Source organism: Malania oleifera, chromosome 8 (assembly GCF_029873635.1).
Source record: "Malania oleifera isolate guangnan ecotype guangnan chromosome 8, ASM2987363v1, whole genome shotgun sequence".
NCBI classification, from domain to species: Eukaryota; Viridiplantae; Streptophyta; class Magnoliopsida; order Santalales; family Ximeniaceae; genus Malania; species Malania oleifera.
The window spans coordinates 104,433,930-104,448,648 of NC_080424.1; the positions used below are offsets into that span (position 1 = coordinate 104,433,930).

Consider the following 14,719-nt stretch of genomic DNA (forward strand, 5'->3'; position numbering starts at 1 on the left):
CCCTTTATCCAATTTCCTCACACACCAAACTTCTTGTCGATTTCCTTGTCTACCATATTCCGTATCCTTATTTCTATCCTCAATTTTTTGTTTCCTTTCACTCCCTTGGCATACCACCTTTGAATGTCCCTGTCTATGACATTTCTCACAATAAAATCCTTACTTTTCGTACCTCACTTTCTGCCAAATTTTCTGATTTGCAGAAACAACAATCAGGAAAGCATCCACTTGATCTGCCAAAAAATACACCTCCATGCACATTCTCAAACCCATAGCCCTAGTTCGATTAAGTGTAGCATTGTCAGTTCCCAGGTATTGACCAAACCTTGTGGCTAGAATTTGTAAGCAATCAGGTCTGTACATGTGCATTGGAAGACCAGGGAGAAATAACCATTGAGGGGCCAAGGATGGTTCCTACTTTAGGTTGAAATACTTTGTTCATCGAAAAAGACGAAACGGAAATCCATCCAAAATCCTTCCTTCACGAGACCATCCATGAAGAAAATCTTGTTCATTCTTCATGTGAACCAGTACGTGAAAATCATTCATGAAACTAACAGAAGAGATCTCCGAAAGGCCCCACAACTTTATAATATTCAAACAGATAACATCAGTGGATGGTCTAGATCGCAAAAATTTCAGAACCAACACAAACCTAAAATCTTCCGCCACTTTGTTCATCTTAGCCTCCGAGAATATAAAACCAATATCTCCATCAACATCAACTGGATATCTCATGGCTAGCTTGAAAGAAGAAGACGACGGGTTAACAGCATTAGCATTAGAACGTGATACTACATAGGCATACGATAAAGGTCCTGAACCACATTTCGAAAGAGGCCCCACTAGTGGAGGATCCCCCAGAGGGCAGGTAGGCACCACCATTGACTCCTACACAGTAAGCGTCTTACTTCAACGAGAATGGAAGAGAGATATACCTGATTTAGAATGATTTAGAGTACTGGCAAAAGAAAGCTTGCAGAAATTCAAAGTCCTAGAAAACCAGCAAGCGGCGATGTGGGCGACCGTAGTTGCAGCTGATGACTCTTCTCTCTGGCGAAATTCTCACAGTAGGAGGAGGCTCGGGAATTCTCCTTTCCAAATCCCAAAAATGGCACCGTCTGATTCTCTTCTACAAAATCTCGAAATAGCACCTAGTTGCTGTCGTCTCAAGGGCTAAGAGTCCCTTCGTTGTCGTCGCTAGATTTTTCGAAATCGCCATCGTCCCACTACCGTCTTCGTAAAACTCCTTTGCAATCCTGGGAAAACCACCCTCTGCAACCTCTGCTTAGGTGTGCAGGGCCATAGAGAGCCAGATCCGAAGGAACGACGACCACAGCTAGCACAGGTGATATCGGCGTGGCTCGGTAGTAGCGTGGCCAGTGGTGGTTGCGCGACGGCGCGCGGGCTGTGGGGATTGGGTCGTCGCCACCGTTGCAGATCTGAATCGCGAGAGCTAGGGCTTCAAGGAACTTCCTTTCAAAGATTGCAGGAATGAACAGATCTGGTCTGACGACGGAGACGAACGGCAGGGGCGACAGCGACGATGAGGGGTATGGACGATTGCGATGGCGACGATGTGCTAGGCTATCTGGGTTGCAGAATGGAGGTTAACGACGATGGCGGTGCTGCGGCTCTCTTGTCTGCGGCAGGGAGTAGACTTCAAGATTTAATTGCACATATCTATACTACGGCTTCAAGATTTAAAAAAAAAAAAAAAGAACTCACCATTAAATTGGAGTCTTAAGGGAGTCGAAATCATCTTTCGTAACCTCAGCATCTTTTGCTGCATATATTTGTTATAAACTTTTTTACAATCCATAATTAATTACATAGAATAGAAGTTAAGGCAGTGTATGGATGTAGTACTATAAATCTATATATATAGATGTAGCTGCATGCAGTTCTAATCAATCAATTCTTCATCCTCCTTTACACTTCAGAATTCAGCTGGGGAAAAACCCGTCTGCTGATATCGATCCTCAGTTCATTTATATAATTTGCAGAACCATACAATGAGTTCTTCTTCTTCTGGTATAGTGATGTTTTGCTTATGTTTTTGTGGTTTATTAATACTTAGTAATGAGGTGTGGACGGCGGAGGGCGTGGTGGAGCTGCCGAACAATGAGAAGATTCCGGCGGTGATAGTGTTTGGGGATTCCATAGTCGATCCCGGAAACAACAACAACCTCATCACCTTAATCAAGTGTAATTTTCCTCCATATGGCCGCGACTACATGGGCGGCAAACCCACCGGCAGGTTCTGCAACGGCAAAGTTCCCTCTGACCTCATAGGTACTCACTCTCACTCACACTCTCTGTCTCTCTCTCTCTCTCTCTCTCTCTCTACCATGTACTACCACATACTATCGTAATCTAATATAAAATCTTTACAATGTACTAATACATAAAATTGTTACTCTGCATATTAAGATAATTTTGGCACGTCACTCTTGTTTTAATGTTTTGATATTACATGACAAATATTTAGGCATATAAAATATCGTGGAGCTGAGACCTTTGATAGAAAGTGTCTACAAATAGTTCTTTATGCTATTTGTATGGTGAAGAGTCATTTTGTAATTTTGTTTTATATGAATTGTTTAATTAGTTGATATTAGAATTAATTAGGATATAAAATCTTAATTTTCATATCATATGTACTAAAGTTTATGGTTTACATTGGATTTGCGAGCTAGTTATGCCTTCGCTAGATAGGTAATAAGAACACAACATAAGTTGCATGACATAACTTTGAATTAGGTTAATAAATTCCACAAGTGATAATTGCCTTATATATCCATTGGAGGTCAAGATGGCGCAGATGAAACAAATCACTAGATTTTCAAATTTATAACCAATCATACATAGCTTGTCTATCTTGGGTGTGCATCTCGAACTGTGTTTTGGATTCTAGACGAATTAAACTCGACAAGTCTCACATCATTAATATTTAGTTCTTTTTTTTAAAAAAGTTTTAATTATTATTATTATTATTTTTTTCCATATAAAATCCTTTGATTGGAACGGACACTTACTAAATTTGAAATTCATTTTCCATTTTACAGCGCAGGAACTAGGAGTCAGAGACATAATACCAGCATACCTCGACCCAAATCTAGAGAGTACAGATCTTCTCACTGGGGTCAGCTTTGCCTCGGGTGCCACTGGATTTGACCCCCTAACACCAAAGATTCCGGTACATTTACGCCATCTTCCTTTTTTCGTTTTATTGTATTATACCAAAGGTGCATTTTCCTTTCCTAAACTTAGATTTTCTCATTCAAATTCTTTGTTGCCAAACAGTCAGTTCTATCATTATCAGATCAGCTAAACATGTTCAAGGAATACACAGGGAAGCTGAAGAAGATTGTGGGAGAAGAGAAAACAAATGACACATTAACCAGAAGTCTATATCTAGTGGTAGCCGGCAGTGATGACATTGCTAATACCTATTATCTTATAAGGCATTTGGAGTATGACATTGCTTCTTATACTGATCTCACGGCTAATTTAGCTTCCAGTTTCCTAAAGGTAACTTTCATATACTCAGATTTCTCTGTTCTGTTTCAGTTTCATGAATTTAAGCCCAACCCATTTTAGAATTTGCTTCTCTTCACTGCCCGAGCAGTAGAATTTGCTTCCTTGGCTTCCATTTAAATCAAAATTATAGGATACTTAATCTAATCATATTCATTCCTAATGATGCCAATCTTCAAGAAATTGTACAAACTCGGGGCGCGAAGGATCGCCGTTTTTGGTGCTCCGCCTTTGGGGTGCCTCCCGTCGCGTCGAACTCTGTCAGGAGGGCTACTAAGAGAGTGTTCAGAGGAGTACAACCAAGCGGGCCAACTGTTCAACTCCAAGCTCTCAGCCAAGCTGGATTCCCTAAACAGAGATCTTCCTCGTGCCCGGATGGTTTATATCGATATCTACAATCCTCTACTTGATCTCATCCAGAATCCCAGCAAGTCCGGTATGTATAAACTGTAGAAATATTTTCTAAAAGAATCAATTTTTTGGTTTTCAAAGTGTTTCATATTAAGTATTTATGAGCAGCATTTTTGGATTTAGGGAAAAAAGAAAAGCCATTAATAAATGATAAGGTGAAATATTCTCTTAAAATTGGTTAAGAGATTGTACTAATATGTATTTTCATACATCCTGATGCTTTGCACCATCCCACACGCACGCGTGAGCAGTAGGGCGCTAGTGGCGCATTTATTTGGCACACAAGTACTTGAAATTAATCTTATATATATATATATATATATTTATAAGATCAAGAAATGCGATTTGAACCATATAAATAATCTTACAATCATATTTTAATTTGACAAGTTTAAGTTTGAATCGATGTAACTATTGGGAATATGCATAATTATGTTATTTTAAGACATTTAACTCTAAGAATCCTATAGAAATATTCAATCGTTCTCTCATTCTCTTTCTCTCATAAGGTTTTCACAAATTATTTTTTCTTTAATTATGGGTTCTGCTTTTGTAAAAACAGAATTCCAGAAATTCGTTCAAATTCTTCTAAAAGTGTTTGTGATTAGTTTTTTGTTTGTGTATAATACAAATTATTATTTTGTGAATTTTATTGTATCCTGAAAACATATTTGTTGACTCAATACACACCGATCTAATGGGGGCAAATAAGGTTTTAAGAAAAATAATATTGTAACGTGCCTTGAAAAATCTTCTCCTTCCGCAACATTTTCTCTATTTATTTTTAAAATAGTTTCTTTCATAAACTTTTCCTCTACTATGCAAGTTCTACTACATTTATTTATACTTATAATTTGTATAGTTTTGGTTTTGTTCATGATGATGATTGTTACTATTGTCTTCAGGATTTGAAGTTGTGGACAAAGGCTGTTGTGGCACTGGAACTATAGAGGTGGTAGTGCTATGTAACGAATTAAATCCGTTTACGTGCTCAAATGTGTCTCGTTACATCTTCTGGGACAGTTACCATCCCACAGAAAAAGCATACAAGATCCTCATTGATCAGCTCTTGCAAAAGTACATTCGCAGCTTCTTCTGAGGCAGTTCTCCGTGCTGATCAATTCCGTCTTGTGCAATAATGATGAGAAGATAGAATAAATTTATGTATTTCTTCTTAGAATAAATTTGTGTATTTCTTCTTCGCACATCTCAATCTTATATTATATAATATAATCAACTATTCTAAATAAGGAAATAATCCCCCTGCAGAATAATATATAATCTTCTATATTTACCCACTTTTCTAATTTACTCATTATTCACAAAGATACTTGGGATTTTAACACTCCCCCTCAAGTTGGATTATAGATATTAATCATCTCCAACTTGCTAATGAGATCACCAAAGTTTTGTTGAGCCAACCCTTTAGTAAAGATATCTGCAGTTTGTTCCTTGGTGGGTAGATAAATCATACAGATAGTTCCTTCTTCAACTTTCTTTTTGATAAAGTGTCGGTTTACTTTCACATGTTTAGTCCTGTCATGTTTAACCGGATTGAGATAGATACTAATGGCTGTTTTGTTGTCACAATATAGTTTGATAGGAAATTTTATCAAGACCTATAGTTCATCCAATAGTTTTTGTAACCATAGTCCTTCACATATTCCTTGAGCAATTGCCCTGAACTCAGCTTCGGCACTACCACAAGCCACTACATTTTGTTTTTTTGCTTCTCCAAGTTACCATATTTCTCCAAACAAATGTGCAATAACCGGTGGTGGACCTTCTATCTTCCACTGATTCTGGCCAATTTGCATCTGTAAAGATCTCTACTTCCTTACTTTCATATTTCTTGAAGAAGAGTCATTTTCCCGGGGAGCCCTTGAGATATCGAAGGATCTTGTACACAATACCTAAATGAGCTTCTTTTGGTGAATGCATGTTTTGGCTTACCACACTAACTACAAATGCAATATATGGTCTGGTATATGATAGATAGATTAGCTTACCAACCAATCTCTGATACCTCTCCTTTTCAACTAGTATTCCACAATCTTCGACCCTCTTTACTGCTTTAATCGAGGTTTCACTAGGTTTGCATCCAAGCATGCCGATTTCAATTATGAGATCAATGATATACTTTAGTTAAGAGAGTCTAATACCCTTTTTCGTTCTAGCAACTTCCATGCCCAAGAAGTACTGCATTTTTCCCAAGTCTTTTAACTCCAATTTAGTAGCTAGAACTTTCTTCAATCTTTCCATCTCTACTGTATCATCCTTAGTTAAGATTATATCATCAACATACACAATTAGAATTGTTCTCTTACCCCTTTCAAACTGTTGGAAGAGTAAGAAGTGATCTGATCGCCCTTGTTGATATCCTTGGTTCTTAATTACTTTTTCAAATCTGTCAAACCATGCTTTAGGAGATTGCTTGAGTCCATACAAGTACTTCTTGAGTTTACACACTCTGTTTTCTTCACCTTTCTTATTAAAGCCTGGTGGTAATGTCATGTAGGGGTGAGCAAACGGTCAGTTCGGCCAAATTCGGGCAATTAACTGAATTAACCGAAAATTTCGATTAATAAATGCTGTTAACCAAACTGACTGAACTATCGAACCTCACCGAACCAAACCCGACCGAATTACCTTTTCGGGTAATTCGGTTAACCGAATTTAACCAAAATTATTTATAATTAATTGCTAAAATAGTATATAATTATAATTAATTGCGGAAAAAAAAAGAGGGTGAACATGTTGGGGAACAGGAACTGATTTCCTTTTAGGCTTTTTGCTCCAAAATCCAGTAACTCAACGAGACTACGACCATTAGAAATCTTTCTTCCAACTCACCTCATTGTTGCTGCCTGCTGAACTAAATCCCATCCTCGGACCTCCGTCACGGCATCACCAGCCAAAAGCATTTCTTAAGATCGAAACACCGGTGGCCGTTCCAATGATACAGTGAACCCAAAATGCCTCGAACATCTTCCTCCGACGATCCCATTTGATGGTGCATGAGAATTGGACGGTTCCCCAGAAGTCGATTCGAAGTCCCCAACTGAACTCTTCCCCATCCTGCAGTGCTCCCCCCCTAGATCATCTGATGACGATGAACACCATAGTACCATATCACCAGACACCAGCGGAGTTGAAAAGTTGGTCCTGAATCCGTTCGTCACGTGCATCTCGTACTCCATGCCTTGGGAATACTCCAGACCTCCAGTCTTCGGCTGCCTCAGCACCATGAAAACGATGCATAGCGCCAGGCAAAGACCTTAGCCCTCCACTCTGCCTTTTTTCCCCCCAAGCTGAGCCCCATCCCTTAAAGGCTTTAACATATAATAATTTTTATTTAAAATTAGTTAATTAATAATTCGGTTAACTGAATTAATAGGTTTTGTTAACCGAACCGAAACCCGATTCACCAAATTTTGGTGTAGCCCAATCGAACCGACCGAAATGGTTTTTTTACCTGAACCGAACCGACTAATTTCGGCCGGTTAAATCAGTTAATTCTATTTTCCCCAAATTATGCTCACCCCTAATGTCATGTAGGCTTCTTCTTCTAACTCGCCATTTAAAAATGCATTCTTAATGTCAAGTTGTTGTAGTGGCCAATCTAAGTTGGATGCCAAGGACAAGAGGACTCGAACTATATTCAAGGTTGCCACCGGTGCAAATGTATCCGTATAGTCAATGCCATAAGTCTATGTAAATCCTTTTGCAATGAGTCTAGCTTTATATCGTTCAACTGTCCCATTAGATTTATATTTCACTGTGAAGACCCATTTACAACCAACTGGCTTCTTCTCTCTTGGGAAATTCATTACATCCACTTTTCTCTAGGGCCCACATTTCCTCCATGATAGCCTTCCTCCATTTAGGTATTTCCAAAGCTTCCTGAATATTCTTTGGAATTCTCATCCTGTCAAGGTTAGAGGAAAAAACACGATATCCTGTAGACAAGCTTTTATAAGACATGTATTTAGACCAGGGATATTGAGTACATGACTTGGTTTGTTTTCTGACTGCGATAGGTAAATTGATGTCATCAGGTACAAGATTATCAAAAGAGAGCTCATGACTATCTATTGCTAGATCAGGATTGAGCGTGGACTCATGGTTGTTCAAAGCCATCACCGGTTCCAACGCTCTTGGTGCCTTAGGTATGAGATTCTCCCTATTCTTTGTGTTCGACTTTCTTAAGTAAACAAGTACGTCTGTGTTGTTTTGCTTTCTTGCATCTCCCCCTGAGGTTAAGTGTTATTTTTTGTTTGACAGGCCAAAAAGTGAAGCAATGGGAGACTTAGTAGATGGATCAGGGAATGAAGCAATGGGAGACTCAATAGATGACACAGATTAAATAGTAGAGAAGTCAAAGAACCGATCTTCACTTCATTTCTCCCCCTGAAGAGAGGTCTTTGGGAAATAAGGAGTGGTTTCAAAGAATGTGACATCAAAGCTAACAAACATCCTTTTTGAGACAGGGTCATAGCATTTGTAGCCTTTCTAGGTAGGGGAGTAACCAATGAAGACACATTTAATGGCACAAGGATCCAATTTATCCCGATGGTGAGTATGAACATATGCAGTACAACCAAATATTTCAGTGCAAGACTGGAGGGGAGTCGAGAGATAGGAAAATGTTCTTGGAATTTTTGGAGAGGAGTGGCAAAGGAAAGTACTCAACCCGACATTCGATTAATGAGATGTGTAGCTGTTAAGATGACATCTCCCCAAAAATATTTTTTCATGTTTGTAGTGAACATCAATGCTCGAGCTACCCTATTTTGTTCAGGGGTATCCACACAAGAACTTTGATGAACAATCCTATTTTCTTGAAGATAAGTTCCCAAAATATCATTAAAATATTTCGTATCATTATCGGTACGTAAAATTTGAATATGAGTCTGGAATTGTGTTTGAATCATGGAATGAAAACTAACAAAAACGGAACGGACTTCTGTTTTATCTTTCAACAAGTAAACCCAACAAAGACGAGTATGATCATCAATAAAAGTAACAAACCATTTCATATGGGTGCAATTGAGGGATCTTGAGGGTCCCCACAAATCACTATGAATCATAGTAAATGGGCGAGATGGTTTGTATATGGATGTTGGGAAAGAAGTACGCCGGTGTTTTGCAAGCTCACACACTTCACATTGAAACTCAGAAGACATTTTATTTGAACAGATAGACAGAAACAAACATTTTAAATATTGAAAATTTAGGTGACCCATCCTAGAATGCCATAACAAAAGTTCACTATCTCTAGAAATGGATGCAGAATCACAAATTGCAGTATTACATTGTTCACTCAAGCTTGCCTCCTCAAAGTAGTAGAGTCTCTCATACGCCTTAGTAGTGCCTACCGTCTTCCCCAATGATAGGTCCTGAAAAACACAATGAGATGAAACAAATTTAGCAGAGCAGTTGGAGTCTTTTGTTAACTGGCCAATGGATAACAAATTGCAAGATAACTTGGGAACAAGTAGGAAAGATTTTAAAGTTATAGAGTCAGATATGCAAATACTTCCTTTACCAGCAACTGGTGAGAGAGAACCATCTGCAATTTTGACTCTCAGATTTCTAGCATATGGTGAATAGGATGAAAACAATTGATAAGAGCCAATTATATGATCAGATGCACCTGAGTCAATTATCCATGGTGATTTGTAACAAGATATAGTATTTTAATTAATGCTGACAAATAATTACCTCGGTGAGCCAGAGAACCAGTGGAAGATTGACCCGAAGTTTGAATTGAGGAAAACATTTTATATAGCTGATCCAACTGCTTAGGGCTAAATGCACTACTTGGAGTGGTATTATTGGTTTTTTTGGCCTTGTGATTTTTCAGTTGAATTGTTAGTGGTAGCCTGATACCCACGATTTTTTTGACATTGTCTCAATTTCCAATCTGCAAGCTTTCCATGAATCTCTCAGCAAGTATCTTTTGAATGGCTTGGCTTGCGACAATGCTCGCACCATAGTTTCCCTTTGTGTCCTTTGTCCTATACCCGTAGAATTTCGTGAGATTAGGGTCGGTACCTCATTATTTCACGAGCTTTTTGTGAGATTAGGGCTGATACCTCATTATTTCGCGAGTTAAGGGCTGATATTTCATCCATTGTATGTTCGATCGGAACCTTCATCATAACACTGCGATTTCTCGAGAATAGAGCCAATATTTCATCTTGTGTGTGTCCGGTTTGTCCTTTCATCATCATGCTGCGAAGGCTCTCTTCACACCTTACCTCTGCGAATACCTCTCAGGTGTAAGGAAGGGGGCGTCAGTTGAGGATCCTTCCTGGCACATCGTCCAGGTCACGGTTGAGGCTAGCCAAGAACTCGAAGACTCATTCGTTTTTGAGTCTCTTCTTATAGCGAATGCTATCTCCAAGGCATTCCCCCTCTTCATCGACGCTTAGGTCAAGCTCCTACCAAAGAGTTGTCATCTTCATGAAGTAATCAGTGACATCTCTCTCTCCTTGCTACAGTTGCCACAATCGAGTCTTTATCTCAAAAATTTGGGAGTAGCTTTTGGAATCAGAGTACGTCTCGCGAACAACGTCCCAGACATCCTTCGCCGTTGGTAAAAACAAGTAAATCTTTCCGATTGAGGGCTTCATCGAGTTTATGAGCCATGTAATCACCATGGAATTTTTAGATTTCCATTTTTGCAGAGCAACTACGTCGGTTGAGGCTGGTTTCTTCCTTTCGCCGGTAAGGTATCCCAACCTTCCTTTACCTTCAATCACTAGTTTGTTGGACTAAGCTCATTCACAGAAATTTTTTCCGTTCAATCTCTCCACCAAGAGTGGGAAGGCTGAGTTGTCTAGCCCATTCGAACCCACGATGGAGGTAACTTCAAAGTCTCCGTCAAGAGTTGCAGAGGAGCTCGACCCTCTGCTGTTGACAGCACCGTTTTCCATTGCTAACTAAGGTTTAGAAACCCTAACTTTGATACCATGAAGATAGAATAAATTTCTATATTTCTTCTACTCATTATGTACATCTCAATCTTACATTATATAATACAATCAACTATTCTAAACAAGGAAATAATCCCCCTACAGAATAATATATAATCTTCTACATTTACTCACTTTCCTAATTTACTCATTATTCACAGAGATATTTGGGATTTTAAAATGATGGCTTTTTGTTCTTCTAAGAAGGGTCTTTTCTGCACCCAAATACCCAATAGATTCCAATAAAGCATGAAATGTCACTTAACCCACAAAAAGTCTTTGTGATGATGTTCTTGTATGAAATTGGGATATAGGGTTCAATAGAATTATAGAATTTTGATCTGTTCATCGATCTGCAAATGATCTGAGAGCTTTGTGCCATGGTTGTTTCTCTAAACTTGCAAAGAAATGCAAGCACATGTTTTGTGAAAAGGAATGGAGGAGTAGCATACTTGCATATGCCTCTAAATGGGAGGCCCTAAAGCATTTCAAACTGAAAAAACACCTGATTTGTGCCAATACTTATTGAATGAATGATTTTTAACTTTCCGGGTTTTTTAGAGGGAAGAATGGAATTCAAGAAGCATGACCCCAAAGCTGAGTCCAGTTGTTCACGGAACCGAATTTCACAATGACAGTGTGGAAGAAAATATGAATAAATTAACCACGTTATAATCTAGCCATAGTCCTCCAATACATAAAAAAAAAAAAAATACTTCGTACAAGGCGGACAAACCATGACTTTTTGTTTACTCTTTCCTTTTCTAGTGCTTGAGTGAAAAGAGTCTAAATCCATTGCTGTCCTAGATAATGCAGTTTCTCTTGAGGAAGCTGTCTGTCTGTTATTTTCCTTGTGTGTGTGTTCTTTTCTGCACTAGCACTGAACAAGCTGTTCTGAAGCTGCCAAGCAATGTGACGATTCCGGCAGTTTTCGCATTTGGGGATTCGATTTTGGATGCCGGCAACAACGACTATATCACAACACTCGTAAAGTGCAATTTCCCTCCCTATGGCAGGGATTTTTTCGGAGGAAGGGCCTCGGGAAGGTTCAGCAATGGCAAGGTTCCCTCTGATATAATGGGTACTAATCTAACTTCTCATGTTTCTAGTTTTCTAACAGCACATAGAATGAAAAATAGACCTTGGAAATCAGAATGACAAGATTATATAGAGTGACTCTTTTTTTTATCAATTTGGTTCATTCCCGTTTTTAGTTCCAAGTGAGGTCTGAAGTTATCTTTTTTCTAATTGCCCATGGAATGTAAATACACTATGGGTAAAGAGAATGAGAATGACAAGATTCGGACTTTTAATGTGGGTCATTCCCTTTTTTAGTTCCAAAGGCTTTTTGTGACCAAATACTTGTATATTTCAAAGAATCCCAATCAAATTTATAATTCAGTTCTTTCTTTTCCCACCCCTCTGCAGTGGAAGAACTGAGAATCAAACAGCTCTTGCCTGCATACCTTGATCCAAACCTGAAAGCAGCAGATCTTCTCACTGGGGTAAATTTTGCTTCTGGGGGCGCAGGATATGATTCTCTAACATCAGAGCTAGTGGTACATATATATATTTTTGTCTAATCGTACTTTTTTTGGGTATAAAATTAATAATGTCTTCTTTCTGATTGAGATTAAAATCAGTCAGCTATATCGCTGAGAGATCAATTAGACATGTTCAAACAATACAAAGTAAAGCTTAAAGAGGTAGTAGGAGAAGCAAGAGCGAGTACCATTTTAACCAACAGCCTCTTCCTGGTGGTAGCTGGAAGTGATGACATTGCAAACACATATTTTAGCACTCCCGTCCGAAGATTGGTTTACGATATTCCTTCCTACACCGATCTTATGGCCCATTCTGCTTTCGCTTTCTTGCAGGTACTATACATAATCTTTTTCAAAATATGTGTTGTTTTGTTTTTGTGTTCATGTTTTCGTTCATACAACATTTGGTTTATTGCTGCATCCTAAAAATTTCAAAGCTCACACATTTCCCACACTCAAAACTGAAATGTGTCTTAAAAATACATGTTTGAAACTTGAAAGTAAAGAAGCTACAAATTTAAGTTTCTTCTTTATGAACTTCCAAAGGAACTATTCGAACTGGGGGCGCGGAGGATTGGGGTTGTGGGTGTGCCACCGGTGGGGTGTTTGCCGTCACAGAGAACTCTGGCAGGAGGGGCAAATAGACACTGTGCGGAGCAATACAACCAAGCAGCCGAGTTATTCAACACCAAGCTCTTGGCCCTGCTGGATTTCCTCAACAAAATCCTTCCCCAAACCAAGGTGGCCTATGCCGATGTCTATAGTCCTATGCTGGATATCATCCAAAATCCTCATAAGTCAGGTAAATACACTGTTCTATTCAGTACGATCAGTACTTACCCACAATGGTGATCTATACTAGCTGTTTTTTAACTTTCCATTGATCAGATGCTTTGTAACTGCAGGATTTGAAGTAGTGAACAGAGGGTGCTGCGGTACGGGTACGTTTGAGGTGGCTTTTATGTGTAATGAGCTTGATGTGTTGACTTGTGCAAATGTTTCCGAGTATCTGTTTTGGGACAGCTACCATCCCACAGAAAGAGCCTACAGGATAATCACTCATCAGTTAGGCCAGCAGCTAATGGATGGCCTTTTCTGTGGTGGCAGACCTTGTTAATTCACCAACCCCATCTTCTTCTTCTTCTTCTTCTTCTTCTTCTTCTTCTTGACACAATATAAGCATTATCTGCATAAGCATTGTTAATAGTAAACACATTTTGTGAAAAATACATACCTGCTGAGTTATTATTATAGCAAAATCCAATTTGATTCATACCCAATATTTTGCATTATGGGTCTTGCCTTGATACTCCTTAACATTTGTCATTTACATTACTTTGGATCTTATAAGAAAATTCAGGACTATAAGATCCATAAAATTCTAACAATACCTTTAAGGCTTGAGATTTGGTGGTGCTTTGGGGCTAAACATGGAGTGGAAATTGGCAGCATATTAGGATATAAGCTTATTGTTAGGACCTTCTAAGCATTCAGAAGAAAATGACACCAAGAAATTTACATGGTTCGGTCAAGAACGACCTACGTCCACGGAGCAGACACCAACTATTCAATAACTCGCCGGAAAATGTTACAATTCTCTCTCTCTCTCTCTCTCTCTTCCTCCCTTCTTCCTCACAGCTCTCTCTGCACTCTCTGTGCTCTCTCTGCACCGTGCTATGCTATTCTGAGCTATTGTGCTGTCATATTGTACCACTTTCCACAGCCTCTTTATATAGGCTTGGTTTTTACATTATAATAAAATGTGAATCAATACAAATTAATCACAGATTGGAAGTTTATAATCAAGAGATAAATGGAGAATAAATTCATACGTTTTCTGACTCAACTCAACGTGTCTCCGGCTGTGTTTCTGGCTTCATCTCTAACAATATCCTACTTGGAGACAGAGACACCTCCTCAACCAGAGTATCATGAATAAATGATGTGCTCAAAATATTTGTCTTCAAGCATGAAGACCAACTGAAGTTGAACACAACTTCAGTTTCTCTGTAGTCACCATCTTCCTGTCTATTTGATTCCTGCGGACTAATCTGATGGCTGTCTTCACAACTGGTGTAAAAATGCTGGTGTAGTCAATCCTGTCCTTCTGTTCGAAGTCTTTGACTACCAACTGAGGCTTGTACCTTCTGGAGCCGTCATGCTCCTCTTCGATTCTGTACACCTACTTGTTGTGAAGGCCTTTGGGCAACTTCCACATTTTGTTGGAGGTGAGGGACTTCATCT

The 14,719-nt window shown here is 38.9% G+C and overlaps 2 protein-coding genes across 2 annotated transcripts; both read left to right on the forward strand.

Annotated features, from left to right (window-relative positions):
* The first annotated feature begins 845 nt into the window (after positions 1-845).
* On the forward strand, positions 846-5,198 carry LOC131162400 (GDSL esterase/lipase EXL3-like). The gene is made up of 5 exons (XM_058118846.1): positions 846-2,295; positions 3,069-3,199; positions 3,307-3,534; positions 3,721-3,976; positions 4,857-5,198. Exons 1-5 carry the CDS (start codon positions 2,016-2,018, stop codon positions 5,048-5,050), a joined length of 1,089 nt encoding a protein of 362 aa, XP_057974829.1. The 5' UTR covers positions 846-2,015; the 3' UTR covers positions 5,051-5,198.
* Positions 5,199-11,741: 6,543 nt separating this feature from the next.
* Positions 11,742-13,592, forward strand: LOC131162875 (GDSL esterase/lipase EXL3-like). Its single transcript, XM_058119480.1, has 5 exons — positions 11,742-12,012; positions 12,360-12,490; positions 12,575-12,808; positions 13,022-13,277; positions 13,381-13,592. The coding sequence occupies exons 1-5, from the start codon at positions 11,742-11,744 to the stop codon at positions 13,590-13,592; spliced, it is 1,104 nt and encodes a 367-aa protein (XP_057975463.1).
* The last annotated feature ends 1,127 nt before the right edge of the window (positions 13,593-14,719 follow it).